General features: G+C 38.1%; 1 protein-coding gene across 5 annotated transcripts; it reads left to right on the top strand.

The window, feature by feature from the left end:
• Positions 1-1,146: 1,146 nt before the first annotated feature.
• On the top strand, positions 1,147-10,536 carry spsb3a (splA/ryanodine receptor domain and SOCS box containing 3a). 5 transcript variants are annotated; one of them, XM_083567419.1, is made up of 7 exons: positions 1,147-1,366; positions 4,483-4,621; positions 4,860-5,029; positions 5,161-5,348; positions 6,324-6,426; positions 6,691-6,816; positions 7,538-10,536. In XM_083567419.1, the coding sequence occupies exons 2-7, from the start codon at positions 4,557-4,559 to the stop codon at positions 7,897-7,899; spliced, it is 1,014 nt and encodes a 337-aa protein (XP_083423545.1). In that variant the 5' UTR covers positions 1,147-1,366; positions 4,483-4,556; the 3' UTR covers positions 7,900-10,536. The 5 variants fall into 5 exon arrangements, with proteins under 5 accessions (XP_083423545.1, XP_083423544.1, XP_083423542.1 ...); XM_083567418.1 differs by having other exon boundaries at positions 1,166-1,217; positions 4,855-5,029; XM_083567416.1 differs by having other exon boundaries at positions 1,167-1,366; positions 4,855-5,029.
• Positions 10,537-22,695: the final 12,159 nt, after the last annotated feature.

The following is a 22,695-nucleotide window of genomic DNA, read 5'->3' as shown; positions in this document are numbered from 1 at the left end:
ACCTTGATAAAACAGTTTAAACCCACCTCCAATGTTCCTGGCCTTACTCCCTTTCCACTTGGTCTCCTGAACACACAACACATCTACCTTTCTCCTCTCCATCATATTAGCTATCTCTCTCCCTTTACCCATCATAGTACCAACATTTAAAGTACCAGCCCGAACCTCTACTCTCCTACACTGCTCCTTTTCCTGCCGTCTCTGTAGACGCCTTCCTCCTCTCCTTCTCCTTCTTCGGCCAACAGTAGCCCAATTTCCACCGGTACCCTGTCGGCTAACGAAACCTGTGGCGGTCGTTGTTAACCCAGGCCTCTACCGATCCGGTATGAAATTCTCATTTGTGATCCGCATATTTGATTTGGCACATGTTTTACGCTGGATGCCCTTCCTAACGCAACCCTCCCCATTTACCCGGGCTTGGGACCGGCACTAAGAGTACACTGGCTTGTGCCCCCCTAATGGCTGGGTTATATATATATATATATATATATATATATATATATATATATATATATATATATATATATATATATATATATATATATATATATATAATTATTTTTAATTATTATTATTTAAATGTCTTTTGCATTATTATTATTATTATTATTATTATTATTATTATTATTATTATTATTATTATTATCTAGGTCTGGGGTTCAAGCCCCAGTATCGCCAAGCTGCCACTCTTGGGCCCTTGAGCAAGGCCCTTAACCCTCTATGCTCCGGGGGTCCCTTACGAGGGAAATATCAAGGTCCGTGACGTCGGAGTGACGTTGGGCCGCCTTCCCGTGGGCTCACCACCTGCAGGAGGGACCGTAAGGGACGGTGCTGTGAGGATTGGGCAGCAGTCGAAGGCAGGGGCCTGCTTAGACTGCTGCCCCTGCGACCCGAATTACGGATAAGCTGGAGAAAATGAATGAATGAATGAATGTATTATTATCTGTGTTGTTGTCTCTGTGTACTGGAAGCTTCTGTCACCAATATAAATTTATTGTATGTGCAAAAATAATTGGCATTAAAGCACATTCTGATTTTGATTTTTATTTTTTCCATACTTCAAATATAGATGCCGGCGTCCTCAAATTACAATAAACGTAGCCAATAGGAGGAGAGATTAGGAAATACCTCCCGCCCCTTTTACCTGATTGGTTGTCAATCATTGGCGGAAAATGGGCGGAACTCGGCGTCGTACTGTTTACGTCTGTGTGTTGAAAGTAGGTCATAAGCGGGAGGAGGCTAGTAATATATACATATATAAATATATATATAACCTCAGAGACATAAATTATTATTAATAACACGACTTTGTAACGGAGGAAGATCAGGATTCCCCGAGGGCTCTCCGGTGACATCTGCAAAGTCGGTAAATGAGCTCGAGCGGGCTGCTAAAGACGATAACTGATATTAGCTAAACCTTTGCTAACTTGAGCCGTTTAGCTAAACTGGATGCTACTTACTTCTGCTTGAAGATATAATACAAGCACATTACTGTCACGTTCAACTCTCAAGCTGATGCTTTTGATACAAATAATAATAATTAATAAGCAAATAAAGAATGAGAAGTCGTAGCCTGGCTAGTCAGCTAGCTGGTCACTTTGATTAGGCCAAAAAAGGAGTTTTTATGCTGCTGTTTTAATTTCACGCCTTTCTATTTCTATTTTTTTCTCTCAGGATTATAACTGATCAGGGATTCAGCACGATTTGTAAAATTTTTATATGCGATATAAATATCGACGTGTAATTGAACACGACACGTTTTGAATGGACGCCTGGGTTTAACCCGGTTCGGTTGCACGTTGGATCGCGTGGCAGCGCGGTGTGAACCGGGAGAAGAAGGTTTTTTTGAGAGACAAGTCTCTCGATGTTTTCGGGTGGAGACGTGGGGGGACGCCATGGACTTCTTTGCATTTCTCATTATAATTATGATCAGAAGATGATGAGATGGAATAGATCAGATAGAAGTTTGATCTGAATATAAATTATTGATTCATTAACATTTAAAATGATAAATAATTATTAATTAAATTGGGGACAACAATGATCACCTGTTGTTTATAAGGAACGATAAGTGGTTGTTTGGGAACAGTGATATCAGGAACAATGAATAGTTAGTGTTTAGATGGGAACATTTGATGATTAGTTGGAACATTAATGATCAGTGATTGGTTATTGGGAATAATGATAATGAGTGACTGGTTATTGGGAACAATGTTGAGTAAGTGGTTGGTTGTTGGAAACAATTATAATAAGTAACTAGTTACCAGGAACAATGATAAATGAGTGGTTGGGAACATTAATGATCAATGATTAGATGGGAATATTGATAATGAGTGACTGATTACAGTAAAACCCCGTTGGATGAGCATAATTCGTTCTTGAAAATTGCTCGTAGGTCTATTTGCTCGTACGTTCGAACTAATTTTCCCCATAGGAATTATTGTAAAAGTGATTTAATCCGTTTCGAACCCTCATTCAATCGCTTATTTCTTCACTTAAAAAGTATTTGTAGCCTATTTAAACAATCAAATACACCGTAATGTAAACATAATTTAACCCTTACCCATGTGGTAGTGGTTGATTGCGAGTGTAAGACGCACACCACGCTCGTAACCTTCTTGGTTTTCATGGTAATTCGATTTACTTTCGTTTTCACAGCACCATCACTGATTTTCTTGGGAAACATTTTTCAAGATTTCTAGTGAAATAAAAATATAACACACAAAAAAAAAAAGTTATGTTTTTGCTGCCCTGAACAACGAGAGCGAACGAAATTTGCTTGTGAAATAGGGGAAAATTTAGCGAGCAAAGTTGCTCGTATCTCCGTTTGCTCGTACTATTAGTTGCTCGTACAACAGGGTTTTACTGTATTGGGAACAATATTGAGTGAGTGGCTAGCTGGGAACATTAATGATCATTGATTCATTGTTATGAACATTGTTCATCAATATACAGTGGAACCTCGATACTTGCGACCTCGATAGTTCGAGACTTTTCATTTGGAACCTGATTAAGAATAACTTGCGAAAAATCTGATAGTTCTCGAGTGGCTTGAAAGTTCAGAAGAGTTTGTACTAATAAATGTACTATATAAATAATATTCATTTAAAGTAGTAAAATTAAACATGACAAGTATTTCACAATGTTTGCTGAGTTTACAGTACATGTACAGTTCCCCTTGAAAAAGGAACCATCAAACGGAGAGAGTCAAAACCGCAATTTCTTTTGTTACTCGCGAGTGGTCATAGAACGTATCTTTGTCTCCGCTCTTGTATAAATAAGTCTGTGATGTCTTATTATTTAGCAGATGTACAGTTCTAACCTCTAACCATACAAGTTCATCTAGATCTCTTGTTCATTAAAGTTTCTATTGAATTAAATGTTTACAGTTCTCACACAATTTAAACATTTCTATCTAATTCATATTTAACAGAATAAACCATTCCTTCTTCCTTGATACTTTGTGTTCTGTTAATTTTAGGGCATTTGGCAGACACTTATTCAAAGTGAATTACAGAAGTGCGTTGGTCTCACAATAAGTACACTCTGATAGTGTTTCATTAGGACAATGACTAAGAATTACATCAGAATTAAATCTCAGAATTATAATTTTTTTTCAAACAGAAAAGTGCCTATTTAATACTGCTGGTAATTATGTTAATGTAGTTATCCATCATGGTGTTGCAGTTATTAATGTTAGTGAAACTATGCAGTAAAAAATAATTTAAATGCACGCATGTTAAATATTAGTAATAGTAAAATATTATGAACCTGATCAAAGCCTGCTCTTTAATAAGCTTAAAAAAAATACTTTACAAATAAAAAAAAAATACTGAGTAGATAGTGGATGGAAAATGTGTTAAATTGAAATATATCGATTGGCATTTTTATCTTATTGAATTATAAATATAATTTTTTAATTATGAGCTGCTCTTCGTGCTATCAAGCACATTACATTTTGAGATTCGCCACCCTCGATGGCTTCAGAGTCTCTCAATTCTGGAAAGAGCAGCATGAAACATTGCATTTGTAATGTAACTACAAAGTATTGTACATTCTCAAGTGGGATTTTTATATAAAAAAAACCGCCCATTGCTTTGGCTTAAAAGCATGAAGCAAATTTATGTTACCCAAGTCTTTTAATTTCTTAAAGAGATTAATAGGATCTCAACAAATTATTTCTTCCTGATTAACAAAGAATTTTTTTATTTTTTTTCTGAGAGAAGTGGGCTAAAATCTGTGAACTGTTAAAAAACAAATCTAAACTTGTACAAAGCAGTTTAAATGTACAATAAATAAATAAATAAATAAAGCTACACATAAAGGAAAATTAGAACATATAAATAAAACAAGGCAGAGTAAATCCTGTTTTTTTTTTATTATTATTATTATTTTTTTATACCACCATATAATTCTTGTTTTATAATGCTTGATGCTCTGGATAAATCTTTGATGATTATTAATGACCGCTATGTGATTTAGTTGCAGGTGTGGCATGTCCAGGCGCAGCCGAAACAGTCGAGCGTGGCGTAGTGTGTGGAGTGGAATCCAGCGGGATGCTGATGCAAAGACACTGGTGCTGCCCTCGGAGAGCGATGAATGGGGTTGTGACCGCCTACAGGTCAGCATATGCTCCAGAGTCGCCATGATTAGCTGAACAACAAAAAAGAAAAGAGTTGGGTGCACTAGATATACAGTGTTCTCTTAGAGTATTGTTTTTTTTTTTTCTGGGCATATTGTTTTAATGTAGGCTGATGTCACGCAGTGTTTAATGCTGTCCTGAAATACGAATACTTCACTATGTATAAGCACCCAACTATCACACACATGATCTACTGTATTTCTGTTGTTTAGTACAGTGACTCAGATTCAGAGGCAGAGTATTCTGGCATACCCTCAGTGCCAAGTGCAGTGCCAGTAACCGGAGAGTCGTACTGTGGATGTGATTTGGAGATGGAAGTGAGTTATGACCCACGTCTACGCAGTTACGCACGTCTGCGAGACTGCCACTGCGGCGAAGATGACCAAGGTACATGTGCACACTTTTCACACCTTTTTCCCTTTTTTTCTTTGCTCTAATTGTGTGTGTGTGTGTGTGTGTGTGTGTGTGTGTGTGTGTGTGTGTGTGTGTGTGTGTGTGTGTGTGTGTGTGTGTGTTAGAATTTGACTGGGTGTGGGATGAAGGCAGCCGGTCAGCGGCCACACTGCTGAGCTGCGAGAACAGGAAGGTGAGCTTCCACTCGGAGTACAGCTGTGGCACGGCGGCTATACGCGGCTCCAAGGAACTCTCTGAGGGACAGCACTTCTGGGAGATCAAAATGACCTCTCCGGTCTACGGAACTGACATGGTGCGGCTCTTGAGTTTCTTTTTTTTTTTTTTTTTTGCTCATGGGTGTGCTCTTTACTGATTTATGATTTTGACATTAGAGAAGCATTACAGCATTAGCTGTAAAGTTAATAATATCATAACACAGGATCTGAAAGACCTGGATATTCACATTGGCGCCTTTTAACTTGCACCTACACTACGTAGGACAAAAGTATTGGCACACGTGACATTTCCAGCCATATGGGGGTTCCTCCCCAAACTGTTACCACAAAATTGGGGGCATGCAATTTTTTGGGAAGTCTTTTAATAAGGTAGCATAAAATTTCACCTTTACCTGAACCAGGAGACCCAAACGTGTTCCAGCATGACAATTCACAAAACCAACTTCATAAAAACATGGTTTACGTGGGCTGGAGTGAAAGATCTTGAGTGGCCTGCTATAGAACTCTGACCGTAACGCTATTGAACACCATTGGGATGAATTAGAACAATGACCACCACAGGTCTTTTCTCCTTACATCAGTACCTGACTTTACTAACGTTCTTACAGCACAAACCTTCACAAGCACACTCGACAATTTGATTGAACATCTTCCTGGAAGATTGATGGTTAGAATAACAGCAAATAAGGACTAAAAGCAGAATGGGATGTTCAAACAGTACACACAAATTTTAACAGACAGTCCACAAACTTTAGTGCACTTTATCTTGGTGAACTTTAATACTTTTCAAACACTTTTTAGGGACAAGTTACTCGCCTTGCCCTTTTTAACTGTTTTTCCCATCAGTGTACCCTACAGTTTTGCTAGTAAAATTGATATTTTTATTTTTGCATGATTGGATATCTGGTTAGCAATGTTTCCACCTCTAAATATGTACTATGTTAATAAAGAGTTTGTAATCAAAACACCGAGCAAACGTTTTGCTTAACAGGAAAATTTCTATTTCTTATTCATAAATCATCTGTGTGTAATAAACTTTTTGTGTTTTGTAGATGGTAGGAATCGGCACATCAGACGTCAATCTGGACAAATACCGACATACGTTCTGCAGTTTACTGGGAAAAGATGAAGACAGCTGGGGATTATCATACACCGGTAAATACTCTACAAGGCACTGCATGCAACTGAAATCAGTATCTATCAATACAACAAAGTATGACATCTGGTCTGTTAATATTTAGAACATGTTTATCATGATGTTATCACTTTATGCAAAGCATTACAAGTTCATTCATTCATTGGTGCATCCAAATTTCTAGCATGTAATGCAAGAAAAAATGCATCTACAATACTCCATACAGTACAATTTAATCTTTGTTTTAATATAATGTATAACTAATTACAAGTGTTTGTGTCCAGGGTTGTTGCATCATAATGGTGACAAAGTGAGCTTCTCATCGCGGTTTGGTCAGGGATCCATCATAGGCGTTCACTTGGACACCTGGCATGGAACTCTCACCTTCTTTAAAAACCGCAAATGCATCGGTAAGAGGATTTCATGCTAAAATGATCTACAGGTTAGCACAGTAGAGACACGTCAGCAATAGAAAATGGCATCCATTATCAGGCTCATTATAGGAGGTGATTTTCATTCCGTCTTTTTAAAACACTGACATTAAAACTTTCACACCTCTTTTTTTTATTTTATTTTTAACATTTTAAATATAGCTTTGTCACAGTACCCATCAGGTTTACTTTTGGCTTACTCTACATCGTTTTATTTCTGCCATTTCCAATACATTGATTAGCTTAAAGATGCAGCTTGTAGCACGCCTTTTCCTGCACTTTTTAAGATAAATGAAAGATACTTTAGATAAAATGACATTCCTATGAAGTTCACCATCATTTATTCTTTTGCAAGCTTTCTTTTGGTTTTAATTATTAAAAGATGTATTTATTTAAGGTTTTAAAATTGTCTTTTTATTGCCCAAATACTGATCCAAAAAAAAATTAGATGTTTATAGACAAGTATATATAGATGAAGGCTTTATGAATTTTTGTTATAATGCACTTTTTCATACAAGCAGCAGAGGGTGCTAAATTCCCTTTTAGTAAAATAAGTCCATAGTTAAAGACCATGCAAATTGCTCATAGGAGTCAATAAATGTAAACCACAGACTGAATAAGGATGTTATGTTGGTAGATTTATATGTACGTTATTTAAATTTTTTTACTTTTATGTTTGTGTGCGTGTGTATATATATAGGTGTTGCTGCTACAGAGCTGCAGAATAAGCATGTATACCCCATGGCATGTTCCACAGCTGCCAAAAGCAGCATGAAGGTGATCCGCTCAGTCTCCGCCCCCACCTCCCTCCAGTACCTCTGCTGCTGGCGCCTACGTAAGCTTCTCCCTTCAGGAGCTGATGCCCTTAGAGTACTGCCCCTCCCACCAGGACTCAGGCACCTCCTACATTCCAAACTTGGCTGGGTGCTAAGCTTGGACCACTCACATATGCATTCAAACTCAAACACACACACGCCCGCCGGGCCATCTTCAGGCAGCGAATCGGACGGCTGTGCTTCCGACCCAGAGGCCTGCCAGAGGAAACGCTGCCGCTGGACCTGAGGCGATAACGTACACTCTTGCAGTTAACACATTGTCAAGTCTTTTCAGTTTCTGCCTCCTATGCAGCGGACTGGGAGATAAAAAAAATGTCTTTAAGGTTTTAATGTAATGTTTAACAAGAAGCCTGTCCACATTAAGGATACTATTTGATTTTAAATTCTGTGGAACAGTTCAAATTGCATTTCAATGTGTGGATCATAGTCAATCATGCAAATTGAATACTTTTTTCAATGTACAGATAAAAAAAAAGCAACATACGCATATGTTGTCTGATGCATTACGACTGAACATCGAACTGTCTTTCAGTTTTATAGCATAAATGTTTCTGCTCTTCAGGGTTTTTGGAACAAAAAAAACTTTTCCATCCCACATGAACAGTTGTATAAAGCATTTCCAGTATTGTCTTTAACTATAACCTTCAGCACTGTGCACTTGTCTACATAGCTTATATCCAAACACAAAGAATGAGTGAAATGGTTGGATTTAGTTATCATTGATAGTACCAAAAAAAAAAACCCACTATAATTTACTATCCAAGTGTGCAAACGAGGTGGTGAGGTTTGACAGCCGGTCTCATCAGTACAGCACTGATATGCTGAATCTAGTACTGTATGTTACATTGAGCATTTTCTTAGTGCTCCATCTGAGAAGTTGTGAAGAATTCTGTTAATGTATTTTTATACAGCTTTTCCACAATATGCTGATGTATACTGTAGGGTGTCATCAAAACAGGAGTGCCAGCATTTGCGGTTTAACTGTAGTACGACTGGAATTAATCGATGCATCATCCGTTTAATGTCCTTTTTTTTGTAAAATTGGTTTTCTGAGTTTACCCATATATAATGGTTTTCAGAACAGTGTGTGCTGCTTAATACATAGACTAATGTTGGTCTGTATATTAAGTTTGACGTCTAGATTTTGAACAAATGATAAGTAGATGACAACCTTCTGGAAATGGCAGTAATCAGTTTCATAAGTGGAGAGTATTTTTTAAGGCAACACTACTAACATCGAAGCACATTCTGGAAGTTTGTCAAACACTTGTGGTTTTGGCAAAATCTTGATTTCTCTGCATCCACACTGAGTTGAACTACATCACCAGACATACCAGTGGGTCATTCAGGTCATTTCATCAGATTACTTTTTAGCTACGACATTGGCGTACAGCTCCAATGATGCCAGCTTTCTGATGTTTTTGCAATATTCCCTATTTAAATTATCATATCCATTGCTGGTGACTTCTAAATATACGTTTTCTGTATGTAGACATCCAGGTTTGTTTTGCAGGAATACAATTTCAGAACATTGAACGGATGTTGCACAAATTGTAATATCTAGTCTACTTGCTGCATCAGTATGAGACACTTTATAGCAGCTTTCAGCACGAACACAAAAAAATGCTGTTCCTCTGACTAAGAAATCTGCAAATTTGCATTTTATAATGGTTAATTCATCTTGCATTCAATTTATCTTGTCAAAGTTCACACCCTTGAATTTGCAAACTGTACTGCTTAATGATCTGTTGGTGTACAGCAAGGTATACTCTGGTCTTAGCTTGGGAATAGTGCAGAGTTAAATTAGCTGTTTATGAAAAGGCTTTTCTGTTAAATTCTTTGTCTTTCTACGCTTGCCTGGATCTTACTTTTGATTAATGTTAGTTCTTCTGTCAGAAACACTTTCTTGGTACAGCATTGAACCTGACAAGTTATGTTCCATCTTCGTTACTATCATTGTATTGATTTCTCCACTGTCCTGTCAAATTGCATTTTTGTATTATTCTACATTTAATATTTTAAAACCTCATTAATGCTTTTAATCATTTTACTCCATTTCCCTTTGCTGAGTCAGTCAACTAGTGTTTTAACATCTAATGGGTGTTGGGGGTTTTTCTGTTTTGTTTTTGCTGACATTTCTCTATTTTTACCAAATCCTGGCAAAATCTTTGTTGCTCACTGGCATAATACTGTTGTGCAAAAGTGGAAACCTGTGAATTGTGCACAAATATGTAAAATGCTGCCATGGAAGCACCTGCATGAACCTGTGATTTGGACTCACTTTGGTCTTAACTCAGCAATTGTGGTGCTCTTTGCCATCTTTATTGCTTGTCTAAGGCTTCTCACTAGGGCCACTTTACCCTGATGCAAAGCAGAAACACCCGAATTCAAACGAAACAGAATGTGCCCACAATGTAAACCATTAAATGTGAAGTTCGTTTCATGACAAGATTTTCTTTTAACTCAGCAAGGGGAGCTGATGTTCTCAATTCATATGCTGTTTGAACAGAATACCTGCCCTTGTTCTTATAACCATACTTAACATCTCTCTGTGAGGGTTGTTTTTAACAAGTATGGGAGTTTAAGTGTGTATAGGTTTTGTAATTCACTTAAAAGAAATAAGTCTTTATGCATTAAAGCACTTTCCTTTCATTGTATGCATATGCACACAGATCCTTTATGCTCTGTTATGTACATATTGTATGTATTCGCTTATTCACTTTTCTTTGTCTCCCTTTACTATATGTCGAGCATGGGCTTTAACTGATGTTTGAATAAAAGGATGAGAATTATATACGTATGAGGACAAGAAGGCTGGATATGTAGGTTGTTTTTTAAACATAATAAAGCATTGAAAAACTCAGTGTTCTGTTTTTTTTTTTTTTATATTCTCCCCTTACACCAATGCAAAGACAAATAGCGAGAAGGTGGAGGGCAGTTAAGTCTAGTGAATTTTTTTTGAGAATGAAACCCCTGTCTGCATAAATATCATCAGACACTTACAGTGAGGAAAATAAGTTCTCTGACTTAGAAATCATGGAGGGGTCTGAAATTGTCATCGTAGGTGCATGTCCACTGAGAGACATAATCCAAAAAAAAAATCCAGAAATCACAATATATGATTTTTAAACTATTTATTTGTATGATACAGCTGCAAATAAGTATTTGAACACCTGTCTATCAGCTAGAATTCTGACCCTCAAAGACCTGTTAGTCTGCCTTTAAAATGTCCACCTCCACTACATTTATTATCCTAAATTAGATGCACCTGTTTGAGGTCGTTAGCTGCATAAAGACACCTATCCACCCCATACAATCAGTAAGAATCCAACTACTAACATGGCCAAGACCAAAAAACTGTCCAAAGACACTAGAGACAAAATTGTACACCTCCACAAGGCTGGAAAGGGCTACGGGGAAATTGTCAAGCAGCTTGGTGAAAAAAGGTCCACTGTTGGAACAATCATTAGAAAATGGAAGAAGCTAAACATGACTGTCAATCTCCCTCGGACTGGGGCTCCATGCAAGATCTCACCTCGTGGGGTCTCAATGATCCTAAGGAAGGTGAGAAATCAGCCCAGAACTACACGGGTCAATGACCTGAAAAGAGCTGGGACCACCGTTTCCAAGGTTACTGTTGGTAATACACTAAGACGTCATGGTTTGAAATCATGCATGGCACGGAAGGTTCCCCTGCTTAAACCAGCACATGTCCAGGCACGTCTTAAGTTTGCCAATGACCATTTGGATGATCCAGAGAAGTCATGGGAGAAAGTCATGTGATCAGATGAGACCAAAATAGAACTTTTGGGTCATAATTCCACTAAACGTGTTTGGAGGAAGAAGAATGATGAGTACCATCCCAAGAACACCATCCCTACTGTGAAGCATGGAGGTGGTAGCATCATGCTTTGGGGGTGTTTTTCTGCACATGGGACAGGGCGACTGCACTGTATTAAGGAGAGGATGACCGGGGCCATGTATTGCGAGATTTTGGGGAACAACCTCCTTCCCTCAGTTAGAGCATTGAAGATGGGTCGAGGCTGGGTCTTCCAACATGACAATGACCCGAAGCACACAGCCAGGATAACCAAGGAGTGGCTCTGTAAGAAGCATATCAAGGTTCTGGTGTGGCCCAGCTAGTCTCCAGACCTAAACCCAATAGAGAATCTTTGGAGGGAGCTCAAACTCCGTGTTTCTCAGCGACAGGCCAGAAACCTGACTGATCTCGAGAAGATCTGTGTGGAGGAGTGGGCCAAAATAATGGTGAAAAACTACAGGAAATGTTTGACCTCTGTAATTGCAAACAAACAAATATTAAAATTGACTTTCTCAGGTGTTTAAATACTTATTTGCAGCTGTATCATACAAATAAATAGTAAAAAAATCATACATTGTGATTTCTGGATTTTTTTTTTTTTAGATTATGTCTCTCACAGTGGACATGCACCTACGATGACAATTTCAGACCCCTGCATGATTTTTAAGTGGGAGAACTTGCAAAATAGCAGGGTGTTCAAATACTTATTTTCCTCACTGTATTTCAATACATAATTTCCTTAATTCCCAGTCTTTAGATACTTTACTTGACTTATAATGCTTTATTTGCATTACAAATATTGGCTTGAGGAAGTACTGCACCTACGCATAATTTTTAAGTGACTTTTGGCAAACATTAAGCAATTAAGATTAGTATTAGTATTACTGATATTAGTAGTATTTGTATTTGTAAAAAAAAAAGGACTAGAGACTGGACTCATTTGCACAACACTCACTGAACTGTACTTGATTATTTAACTCGTCACACTTTCTGTCTACCAGAATGTAAATAAATTGTTAATTTTATTCCTTTTTATCCACCCAAAACTATCTCTCACTTTCAAAACTCTCACAGCTGCAAAAAAATGTCACTTTTTAATAAAAAGCGTCATTTAATATTGTTTAATAAAAATGACCGAGTTACTGTTCATACATCTTGTAGTTACTTTCCTTTTTAATCTTCTCACATAAATAATAATGTTTATATTGAATAATAATGAATATAAGTCTGTAATGTCAGATATAAAGACATGCTGATGATAGAGTCGTTTTTGAATTGTTTTCGTTCCATCGTTGATGTAAATGTTACTAATTTATTTGATAATTTCTTAATTGTATTTTATTTCAGAACCTGTGCTGGTTTATAACGTGGAGAAACGGGCTGCTGTTCTTCATTGTCAGGCGTCAGCAGCTCCTCTGGTAATTTTACATTGACATTTGCGGCATTTAGCAGAGGCCCTTATCCAGAGCGACGTACAAAAATGCTATGAGTCTCTAGCAATGAATAAATTTACACCGGTACGCCAGATTACAAACTTAATATAAATATAACTCTTAAATTCTACACAGCAAACTTGGAAAGTGCTAATTTGAGTGTTTCAGGAAGAGGTAGGGCTTCAATCGTCGCTTGAAGCAGAATTTTCTGTTTCATTTCTTTTTTATTGTCATGTTTCACGACTGTTTTCTGTCAGGTTCACACCAAACGAATGTTTTGCTTCTTGATCTTCTTATTAGGTTTGATTTATTGACATTATTTGGATCTCCAACTGCATTTTAATTACACAACCTCATTTTTGGTTTTACAGCCAGGTTTTGGTTACGTCTTTTGAAGAAAGCTGGCTTGATTTTTTTTTCCTCCAGCGATTTTCTTTTACTTATAAACTGTCTGTAAAAGGAGTTTTCAATTTCACATGAAGATCTCATGCACGCGTAATTCAATCACTTGGTACTTATGGATTTAATGTAGACATATGCAGTGTAGACAAACATATTACAGGCAAATATTTCTTTGTTGAAATTGAACTCAACGTGACTTTTCCATTTACATCACAGTCTCATGATGGGGTGCCACAGTGAACCCCTGGTTGTGAAACCATGCTGTGAAGGAAATTTTGGATGTGCTTGCATGAAGCTGCCTACATAAGAATGACAGTGTAATCTTTGTGTTATAGTTTTCACGTCTCATCGGAGCACGTAACCTGTACAATGCACAATAAAGGACCCGGTTCTTCTATACTAACTCCAACATCTCCCACTCTGAGGTATTCTACCAAAGTCACTGTTCAGCACAGCAGTAGAGATACAAGTCTAACCTTTTTAATAAACATGATTATTAAACAGATGAGTGTTTGAGGGCAGGGGCGCCGTTAGGGGGGGTGCAGAGTATGCCAGGCATATGGGCCCAAGAGAACGCTAGGGGGCCCCACAATCATCAATTAAAATTTTTCCAATTAGTTTTTTTTTTTTATCGTACATACACACATTTTAAATAATAACACTGGTGAAATAAAATTAATTCCCTGTAAATAAAATTAAACTATATTAACTTTATTAATAATAATATAACATATATATATATATATATATATATATATATATATATATATATATATATATATATATATATATATATATATATATATATATATATATATATATGGGGGCCCAAACTTCTGTCTTGCATACCCCCCTTAAAACTGTTAATTGCGCCCCTGTTTGAGGGTAATGAAGTTGTCATTGTTATATGCATGGATTCTTGAGCTACTCCAGATGTGAGTACAATTTCACCAACCTACAACCTAACGCTTTAGTAAGTACAGTGACTACATTTATCATTTTTTCTCTCTTAAGCAGATCTCTGGGAGAGAGAGAGTTGGCGTGTCACACCACTGACTCTGATTCTAAGGTATGTCAGTGTCTTAGACTTGATCTACTTTATGCTGTTTTCTGTGTGTGAGACAGTGACGAGGAGGAATAAGGAGACAGAGCAACATGTCACAACTCTCTAACACACACACACACACACACACACACACACACACACACACACACACACACACACACACACACACACACACACACACACACACACACTGTTTTATCGTGTGATCAGGACATTTCAGGAAATGTATTTTTTTTCTATTCATCCTCATTAGTAGATTAAACTCTAATTAAATTAAAAATTAGTTACACAGAACTGTTTTTACATTTACATTTTAATAGATGTCCTGTTCATACTTCTTTCTACACCTTTCCTCTCTCTCTCTCTCTCTCTCTCTCTCTCTCTCTCTCTCTCTCTCTCTCTCTCTCTCTCTCTCTCTCTCTCTCTCTTTCTCTCTCTCTCTTTCGTTCTCTACATCACATGTTGCTCAAGATCTCCACGGGTCTGTAAATAATTTTTTCATTGTTATATTATGGATTTTATAGTATATTTTACTTAACATTTTATTATACATTTCATAAGATTTTTAGTGATTCACTTTTATAAGAAATGTAACTTTATCATACAGTTTAGTTTTTATTATACATTCAACTAACTTTTTGAAAATGAACTTTTATTAGACATTGCCATTTTTTGTTAAAGTTTAAGTTTTCTATGAGTCTTTTAACCTTTTATTAAGCGTAAGAACCTTCGATTATATTTTAGTATACATTTAGATTCAACTTTGAAAATGTGTATTAAACATTTAATGTTTTTCAGGCACCCTGTTATTATATTTTAATATACATTTAGATTAAACTTTTAAAATATTATTTAACAATTAACGTTTATTAGGAACCTTTTATTATATTTTATTATACAATAACATTAAACTTAAAAATTTTTATTAAACACTTAACATTTTTATTTTTTTTATTTAACTATTTTTAATAAAACTATTAATCGATTGGTTATAATTTATTATACTATTTAAATGTTTTATTATACATTTGACATTTTATTCAACATTGCCATTTTTGTTCAAGTTTAAGTTTTTAATGAGACTTTTAACCTTTAATTAAGCATAAGAACCTTTGATTATATTTTAGTATACATTTAGATTAAACTTAAAAAATTGTACTAAACAGTTAACATCTATTAAACACCTTTTATTATATTTTTGTATACATTTACATAAAACTTTAAAAATGCATAAAAAAAATTATTCAAACTATTAATAGATTTATTATAATTTATTATATATTTTTTATTGTTTTATTATACATTTTACATTTCATTAAACATTAAATCTTTATTGAATGTTTCAACTTTCTATTGTGATTGTATTTTTCTATTATACATTTAAATTTATTAAACTTAAAAAATATATATATTATTAGCCTTGTAATTATACTTGTAACTTTATTAGGCTTATAGGCTTTATGTAGGCTTGTTTTTATCCATTTAATAAACATTTATTAAATTAACCATTTGTCATTTTTTGTAAAAATGTTTTATTATACAATTAAATTAAATTAGATCCGAATGAAACCTGTTTTGCTCATGTTTGAGTTCATGTGATTATTTTCATTTCTTCTTAATGTTACTCTAGAAACAATCTTCTTTTTTTTTATTCTCCAAGAAAGAAGTGACTTACTTGTAATTGTGAGTTTGATTTTTATTAGATTTTAAAACATTTATCTTTAAAGAGTAAAGAGTTATTGTTTGAAATGTCAGTAACACATAGAGACTCCTTTCCATGATGGCAATATGGTGTATAACTGTGACTCATGTACTATTATCTCATATTTTCAAGTGGATTTTTACATCACAGATTCTACTAATACAAGCAATAAACATATTGTAGTGAATTAAACAAATGTGTAGTAAACAGTAATGGCAGAAACACTGCAGAAATTCAGGATAATGCATTGACATGGTTCTCTGATTTGCAGAATTATATTTGTTATTAAATCCATTTCAGATGGAATTATTTTATTAGAAACATCACCTAAAACATTAGTCAATAGAATTCATCAAATGAGACTTAATGTAATGAAAGCAGAAATACACACTGAACACAGCGTATAAAGATAGTCAATGTTTGAAATTTCCGCTTGGGATGATTAACATGATCTTTACTCAGTAGAGTCACTAGACAAAAAATTTGAAAATAGGTGAAAACACTGCACAGCGAATCAACATCAGATTTTATTCCCTCAAGTGATGTGTGCTGGTAGGATTTAGTATGTAATATGGTGGTTAAGGCTCTGGGTTACTGATCAGAAGGTTAGAGGTTCAAGCCCCGGTATTGTCAAACTGCCACTCTTAAAGCCCTTTAGCAAAGCCCTTAACCCTCAGTGTTCCAGGGACCCTGTAACATGGCTGACCCTGCGTGCTGACCCCAGCGTCCTACATTGCTGTGATGTGCGAAGAGATAACAATTTCCTGTGGGATCAAAAAAGCATTCTAAAATGTAAAAAAAAATAAGGCCATTGGGTGAAGGACAGCCTGTTGGACATGCCTTTTCAGCCATTTTTGAACTATGATGAGGAAAGGAAGGCTGAACATGTGTAGGAAAAGGCACTTCCAGCAGAGTTCCTTCCAGAGGTTCACATTGCATTAGATTTTAGCACTTCAGGACTATCACATTTGAGGGAGATTTGGTGGTTGTGGACTTTGGCAGGGGAGAAGCTTCCACCCACTTTGGTTTAATGGGAGTCCTATCAAAAAGAGTAGACAATTTTCCTACATTGGTGTTAATATCACACAGGATGTGCATTAGTGCTGCTACATCAGCATTCTGGTGAAGAAGCCCCTGAAAACCTCATAGCCTGGTTTGGGAACAGGTCCAAGCAGGACAGGTGAGATCTCCAGACGATGACGAGATCAGCTGATTGTAGCATCTGCACTTATCTAACCTGCAGTTTATGTACATCAAGAAGTGCTGGCTTAAGACCAGGTATATTAAGGACCTCAACCATCAAAATCTATTGACTCTTCTGTCTACTGTGTAGAGAAACTGCTTCATTAAAGCATTTGTTCATCCTTTTATACAATCTAATACACTGATTTAATGGTCAGGCTCACTTCATGCTACACCACCGGATTCAAAAGTGACATAAATTGTGCTTAGTCATGCAAAGTAAAAAGAGAAACTCTTGTTTTTTTTTATTTATATATTTATGAGTTAAAATTGTAGTACATTATGTTTAAGATTATTGACATATTCTTGGCTTATTCCCGGCTGTCGCTGAGACATCAGTGTCCCACAGCCGGAAAACGTCTGGCGAGAAAGACTACTTTTCAATATTTTTTTATATTTCCAAATATAAATATAAATATAAACAATATAAATATGTTTTAAATATTTCCCTTATAAACCAGATGAGCAGAGATTTTATTGCAGGTCACTTCAGCTTTGGCGCCCTCGTGCGGTCAATATGAGGCAGGGGCATTTTGTGACGTTATATTTTGATCTGCATGGTCTCGCGAAGAGGTTCGAGGGATAACACGTGTGCACATGCTGCAACAGCTGCGAGCGACGCTTCTTCAGCTTATTCGGGCTGCATGCTAAACTGCATGCTGTGTTGCTACACGTGAAACTGACACACACACACACACACACACACACACACACACACACACACACACACACACACACACACTCTCCCATCCCGTTATTTTCCCTGCTGTACTTCTCCATTAAGGGTTGCCAGATCTGTGCAAATATAGCAAGTAAAAGTAGAAAGGACCACGATATGCATATAAAATTTACTGCTACTGCTTTGTTTATTTTATCTCACAGCAATTTAACATACATTTTTTTATTATCGTCCCCACATTGGCTTCCTGTTAAGTTTGAATAGACTACAAACTATTACTTCTTACTTATAAAGCACTGAATGGTTTGGCTCCCATGTATCTCTTCAGTCTTTTAACACGCTACAATCCATCACGCTCCCTGAGCTCTCAAAACTCTGGGTTCTAGTAGTTCCTAGAATAGCAAAGTCCACTAAAGGCGGTAGAGCATTTTCACATTTAGCTCCCAAACTGTGGAATAGTCTTCCTGGCAGTGTTCGGGGCTCAGACACACTCTCCCAGTTTAAGTGCAGATTAAAAACATATCTTTTTAGCAAAGCCTACACATAACACATCACATTATAACCTTGTGCTCCAGAACATATGATCACATGCACATTATCAACTTGGGCTGTTAATATCATGAACAGCAGCTACGCTAATTCCTCTCCACTGCTTCTCTTTCTCTCCCCATCCCGAGGCTTCCTGAGGTTTGGCCAGCTCCAGTCACGTCCCACCTCATGAAGATTATGGACTTAGATGAAGAAGTAGATGCATCCCCGTACATTCTTAACCATCTAGAGACGTACCAGTGCCAATTGGATCCCACTACATGTGTGGAGTTTTGACATTGGACCTCCTGGAGTGTTTAAAGGCTCTGGCATGGAGAAGCTGTTGCTGGATCTGTGATGATCACAAATGTTGAGCTCAGTAGCTCCGACTTTTATACCAAAGACTGTAGGAAGAACATTTACTTATAATCCTATACTCCAGTACTCATGTTAGTTCTCTCTCTCCAGTGTTCTGTATTGTTGAAAGATTTATGATCAAACTCTTAATGTCACCCAAATTAAGATGTGTTCCCCTTTTGAGTCTGGTTCCTCTCAAGGTTACTTCCTCATAACATTTAAGGGAGTTTTTCCTTGCCACAGTCGCCATGGCTGCTCATCAGGGATAAATGCACACCATTCACCTTGACTGTTCTTCTTCTTCTTCTTCTACTTCTTCTTCTTCTTCTTCTTCTTCTTCTTCTTCTTCTTCTTCTTCTTCTTCTTTCGGCTGCTCCCATTAGGGGTCGCCACAGCGGATCATCCGTCTCCATACCACCCTGTCCTCTACATCTGCCTCTTTCACACCAACTACCTGCATGTCTTCCCTCACCACATCCATGAACCTCCTCCTTGGCCTTCCTCTTTTCCTCCTTCCTGGTGGCTCCATCCTCAGCATTCTTCTACCAATATAATTCATGTCCCTCCTTTGCACATGTCCAAACCATCTCAATCTCACCTCCCTCACCTTGTCACCAAAACATCCTACATGCGCTGTCCCTCTAATAAACTCATTTCTAATCTTGTCCATCCTCGTCACTCCCAACGAAAACCTTAACATCTTCAGCTCTGCTACCTCCAGCTCCACCTCCTGCCTTTTACTCAGTGCCACTGTCTCTAATCCATACAACATCGCAGGTCTCACCACAGTCCTATAAACTTTCCCTTTCATTCTTGCAGATACCCTACTATCATAAATCACTCCTGTCACTCTTCCCCACCCACTCCACCCTGCCTGCACTCTTTTCTTTACTTCTCTAACACACTCTCTATTACTTTGCACTGTTGACCCCAGGTACCTGAACTCCTCCACCTTTTCCAGCTCTTCTCCCTGCAACCGCATCACTCCACTGCCCTCCCTCTCATTCACACACATGTACTCTGTCTTACTCCTACTGACTCTCATTCCCCTTCTCTCCAACGCATATCTCCACCTCTCCAGGCTCTTCTCAACCTGCTCCCTATTCTCACCACAAATGACAATATCATCCGCAAACATCATAGTCCAGGGAGACTCCTGTCTGACCTCGTCCGTCAACCTGTCCATCACCACTGCAAACAGGAAAGGGCTCAGGGCCGATCCTTGATGCAGTCCAACCTTCACCCTGAACCAGTCTGTCGTATCTACTGCACACTTCACTGCCGTCACACTGTCCTTATACATGTCCTGCACCACCCTCACATACTTCTCTGACACACCTGACGTCCTCATACAATACCACAACTCCTCTCTTGGCACTCTGTCGTACGCTTTCTCTAAATCCACAAATACACAATGCAATTCCTTCTGTCCTTCTCTATACTTCTCCATCAACATTCTCAAAGCAAATAAGGCTGTGGTGCTCTTCCTCGGCATGAAACCATACTGTTGCTCACAGATTGTCACCTTTCAGCCTGGCTTCCACTACTTTTTCCCATAACTTCATGGTGTGACTGATCAACTTAATTCCCCTGTAGTTACTGCAAGACTGCACATCCCCTTTATGCTTGAAGATCGGTACCAGCACACTTCTTCTCTATTCCTCAGGCATCTTCTCACCTTCCAAAATCCTGTTAAACAACCTGGTCAAAAACTCCACTGCCATCTCTCCTAAACATCTCCACGCTTCTATCGGTATGTCATCTGGTCCAACCGACTTTCCACTCTTCATCCTTTTAATCGCTGCTCTCACTTCCTCCTTACTAATCCTATCTACATCCTGCTTCACCAACTCCACATCATCCAACCTTCTCTCTCTCTGATTTTCCTCATTCGTCAGCTGCTCAAAATACTCCCTCCACCTTCTCAACACACTCTCCTCACTAGTCAACACATTTCCCTCTCCACCCTTTACTGCTCTAACTTGCAGTACATCCTTCCCAGCTCGGTCCCTCTGCCTGGCCAATTGGTATAAATCCTTTTCTCCTTCCTTAGTGTCCAACCTCTCATACAGCTCCTCATATGCCTTTTCCTTGGCTTTCGCCACATCCCTCTTTACCTGCTGCCGCATCTCCTTGTACTCCTGCCTACTTTTCTCATCACTCTGTCTATCCCACTTCTGTTTTGCCAACCTCTTTCTCCTTATGTTCTCCTGCACTTCCTCATTCCACCACCACGTCTCCTTGTCTTGCTTTCTATTTCCAGATGTCACACCAAGTACTTTCCTAGCTGCCTCCCTCATCACTCCTGCAGTAGTTGCCCAATCATCCAACACCTCTTCAACACCACCGAGCCTCTGTCTGACCTCTTCCCTGAACCTCACACTACACTCTTCCTCCTTAAGTTTCCACCATCTTATTCTTCTTTCAGTCCTCACTCTCCTCCTCTTCTTCTTCGCCTCCAAAACCATCCTACAGACCACCATCCGATGCTGTCTAGCTACACTGTCCCCTGCCAACACCTTACAGTCTCCAATCTCCTTTAGGTTGCATCTCCTGCATAGCACATAGTCCACCTGTGTGCACCTTCCTCCACTCTTATACGTCACCCTATGATCCTCCTTCTTCTTAAAATAAGTGTTCACCACTGCCATTTCCATCCTTTTAGCAAAATCCACCACCATCTGCCCTTCCACATTCCTCTCCTTAAAACCATACCTACTCATCACCTCCTCATCACCTCTGTTCCCTTCACCTACATGCCCATTAAAGTCTGCCCCAATCACCAATCGTTCTTTCCTAGGTACACCATCTACCACTTCATCTAATTCACTCCAGAATCTTTCCTTCTCCTCCATCTCACAGCCAACTTGTGGAGCATAGGCACTGATGACATTTATCATCATCCCTTCAACTTCCACCTTCACGATCATCACCCTATCAGAAACTCTCTTCACCTCCACTACACTCTTACTGTACTCTTCCTTCAGAATCACCCCTACACCATTTCTCTTTCCATCCACACCATGATAAAACAGTTTAAATCCACCTCCAATGTTCCTGGCCTTACTCCCTTTCCACTTGGTCTCCTGAACACACAACAAATCCACATTTCTCCCCTCCATCATATCATCTACCTCTCTCCCTTTACCCGTCATAGTACCAACATTTAAAGTACCAACCCGAACTTCCACTCTCCTACACTGCTTCTTTCCCTGCCGTCTCTGTAGACGTCTTCCTCCTCTCTTTCTCCTCCTTCGGCCAACAGTAGCCCAATTTCCACCGGTACCCTGTCGGCTAACGATACCTGTGGCGGTCGTTGTTAACCCGGGCCTCGACCGATCCGGTATGAAATTCTCATTTGTGATCCGCATATTTGATTTGGCACGTTTTACGCTGGATGCCCTTCCTAACGCAACCCTCCCCATTTACCCGGGCTTGGGACCGGCACTAAGAGTGCACTGGCTTGTGCATCCATAATGGCTGGGTTATTCACCTTGACTGTTGATTTCTGTAAAGCTGCTTTGAGACAATGTCTGTTGTGAAACGCGCTATACAAATAAACTTGACTTGACTTGACTATTACTGTACATACCACATTTCCAGCTATTGGGAGTTACATTTGATGTGAAATGTCAACAATGAAAACGTATTTGATGTTGCATAATACATCACAGCAGCTAAAAAAACCCAAACAAACAAACAAACAAACCAAAAATCCCCACTAAGAGCTACTTCTTGGGTACCAATTAATGTGAAGGGCTAATAGTTTGATACACACAGTTTTCAGTTTGAT

The sequence above is a fragment of the Silurus aristotelis genome, assembly GCF_946808225.1.
Source record: "Silurus aristotelis genome assembly, chromosome: 17".
In the NCBI taxonomy this organism is placed as follows: domain Eukaryota; kingdom Metazoa; phylum Chordata; class Actinopteri; order Siluriformes; family Siluridae; genus Silurus; species Silurus aristotelis.
Note: the sequence above shows the minus strand (reverse complement) of the source record. Positions and strands in the feature narration are given on the sequence as shown.

Coding starts and splice junctions, on each gene's coding strand:
- spsb3a (XM_083567418.1), top strand. CDS start 4,496: ATGTCCAGGCGCAGCCGAAACAGTCGAGCGTGGCGTAGTGTGTGGAGT. Junction 5,349..6,323: donor CGGTCTACGGAACTGACATG/GTGCGGCTCTTG, acceptor TGTGTTTTGTAG/ATGGTAGGAATCGGCACATC. Junction 6,427..6,690: donor CTGGGGATTATCATACACCG/GTAAATACTCTA, acceptor GTTTGTGTCCAG/GGTTGTTGCATCATAATGGT.